Source organism: Papilio xuthus, unplaced genomic scaffold (genome assembly GCF_000836235.2).
Source record: "Papilio xuthus unplaced genomic scaffold, Pxut_1.1 DF828497.1, whole genome shotgun sequence".
In the NCBI taxonomy this organism is placed as follows: Eukaryota; Metazoa; Arthropoda; class Insecta; order Lepidoptera; family Papilionidae; genus Papilio; species Papilio xuthus.
The window spans coordinates 1-2,281 of NW_013530152.1; the positions used below are offsets into that span (position 1 = coordinate 1).

The 2,281-nt window shown below is 47.9% G+C and overlaps 1 protein-coding gene across 1 annotated transcript; it reads left to right on the top strand.

The window, feature by feature from the left end:
• Window positions 1–332: 332 nt before the first annotated feature.
• Window positions 333–1,164, top strand: LOC106113171 (putative uncharacterized protein DDB_G0281733; the record flags this gene model as incomplete). Its single annotated transcript, XM_013305904.1, has 4 exons — window positions 333–337; window positions 406–516; window positions 634–802; window positions 1,041–1,164. Coding segments are annotated over exons 1-4 (409 nt in total), but the record flags the coding sequence as incomplete, so codon positions are not given.
• Window positions 1,165–2,281: the final 1,117 nt, after the last annotated feature.

The window sequence follows — 2,281 nt, forward strand, 5'->3', positions numbered from 1 at the left end:
CGCCAACGCCAAGGTGCTCGTCGAGTACCACGTCGCACACCTCAAGGTAACCTCTCGCACTAATTTCACACACTAATATCACTACGCCACATGAGTAAAATAGACATTGTCACAAATGGTGCAATTGTGTTGGTGCAGGAGGTGGAGCAGCTGCGCGCGGAGAAGCAGGAGATCGACCAGCAGCTGCGCGTGGTGCTGGGCGGGTCGGGCGCCTCGTTCCCCGCGCCGCGCGGAGCCCCCGCCACGCGCGCGCGCCGCCCCCGCCCGCCGCCGCAGAGGTACCCGCCAGGTACGTGCGCACACATTTACTTTCGAAAATCAGAAACTCATACATGCTGTACATGTTTATGTTTACTATTTATTGCTTACTTGCCTTGTGCATTGTGCATTGTGTGTGTTAATAAGAGATTTTGATGTATTTCCAGGCGGCAGACGGACGACGCCGGAGCTGGGCGAGGAGCGCGGCGACAGCGGAGGCGCGTATCGCGGTCGAGCGCGTCCGCCGCGCCCCAACAGGTAACATCACTCAACTATCTCGCTTTAACTGCACATTTCTAACTAAACTCTTAAATGAAAACGGGTTCTATGTCATTTTCTCGTGTTGGTGTTACAAATTGTGTTGTTCGTACGCAGGTCTAGTGAGCGGCGCGGTGAGGAGCGGCGCGTACCGCTGGAGAACGGGCGCGCACACCCCCGCCCGCCGCGCGACCAACGTGATCAACGCGACCAGCGCGAGCCCCGGGAGCCGCGAGAGCCGCGCGAGCCTCGGGAGCCTCGGGAGCCTCGCGACCAGCGCGACACTGTCAGTACACAACAAGTACATACCTCCATTTCTTACTCATTCATAGTCTAAGCCAAGTCCGAAACTGGTTATTTACTTTCTGCGCGTTAACCAATCTTACTCGCAATAATGACAATCTAATGATATTCATGCCTATTGATGGCGAAGTTCCGGAATATCAGAGGCTGTTAACATTATGTGTGGAATTTTTAAATATTTATAAAGTAATATATTCAAAAGCGAAATGTTTGTGTGTCAGAGCGGGCGGCGGCGCGATGGAGGGCGCGATGGAGGACGCGAGGGTGCGCGCGAGGAGCGGCGGCGGCCGACGGAGGAGGAGGCAGTCGCACCTGATGTACAGGATGTCTCCAGCGCAGACAGAGGTACACACTCACACACACATGCAGACCTCTGTGCCTCCTTCACTAAACACAACTGACTAACGAGCTGGTTGCATCTTTGTGATGAATAAAGTTTATGCTATCACAGTTGTTACAGAATATTTATTCAAAGAACATGTAACACTTAGGAAGTTTCTTTCTTTATTGGTTATCTGGCACTTAACTTGGACAATGTGAAACGAGCACTTGACTTAACACTTGAATTTTATTTTAATTGATAGTTACTTCTATTCCTCCTAGATGTTAAATAGTTTACTGTGACTGGATTTAAAAAAATATTTCGAAGTTTACACAATACAGACATATAAATGACAAAATTATTAAAAATATTTTTCTTGTATATAAATCTGAAAATGTTACATAATTTGCTAATTAAAATGTAGTTCTAGTTTATATATTTTATAGCATATATGTTCGTTTTAAATACGTGCTTCTCGGAACAATGGTTTCTTTTAGAGTTTAACTATAAGAACTGAAAATCTTTTTTATTTGTATTTGAAAGTGTTAGTAGTAAATCTATGTTTACATTTGAATTAGTGCTTAAGTATATGTGTATAGTTTTATGTTGAGTGTGAAATATTGTGTTGTATAGTTGTATTGCATGCACCGCTGAGAGCGGGGTAGCAACGTTGTGCTGGTTGTGTTTACCTGTGCGCCTTAAGTATTTATATAATGTTTTAAGTATTATTATATATAGACGGGTCTCATATTAACGGGGAAATTACTTAATGATAATGGTAATTTATTATAAGGGTGGTAGTGCATGATGCAGGCGTATGGGGAGGTGAGGGTGTCGGGGTGTCGGGGTGTCGGGGTGTGGGGGCGAGTGCGTAGAGTGAGCGGCGCGTGTGTTGTAGAGTCGGCATCGTCGGAGGAGGGGCGCGCGGCCAGCGAGGGCGGCGCGAGGAGGCGTCGGCGACGTCGTACTGGAGGTACCGCACACCCCCGCACCACCCACCCCCCTCCCCCGCATGTACACACACACACACACACACACACCACACCGCACCATACTAGAGTAGTTGTTGAAAATTGCACACACACGGAGACCGCCGCGAACATTCAATATTCATGGCTTGTCGTGTTTCATGCAATTGGT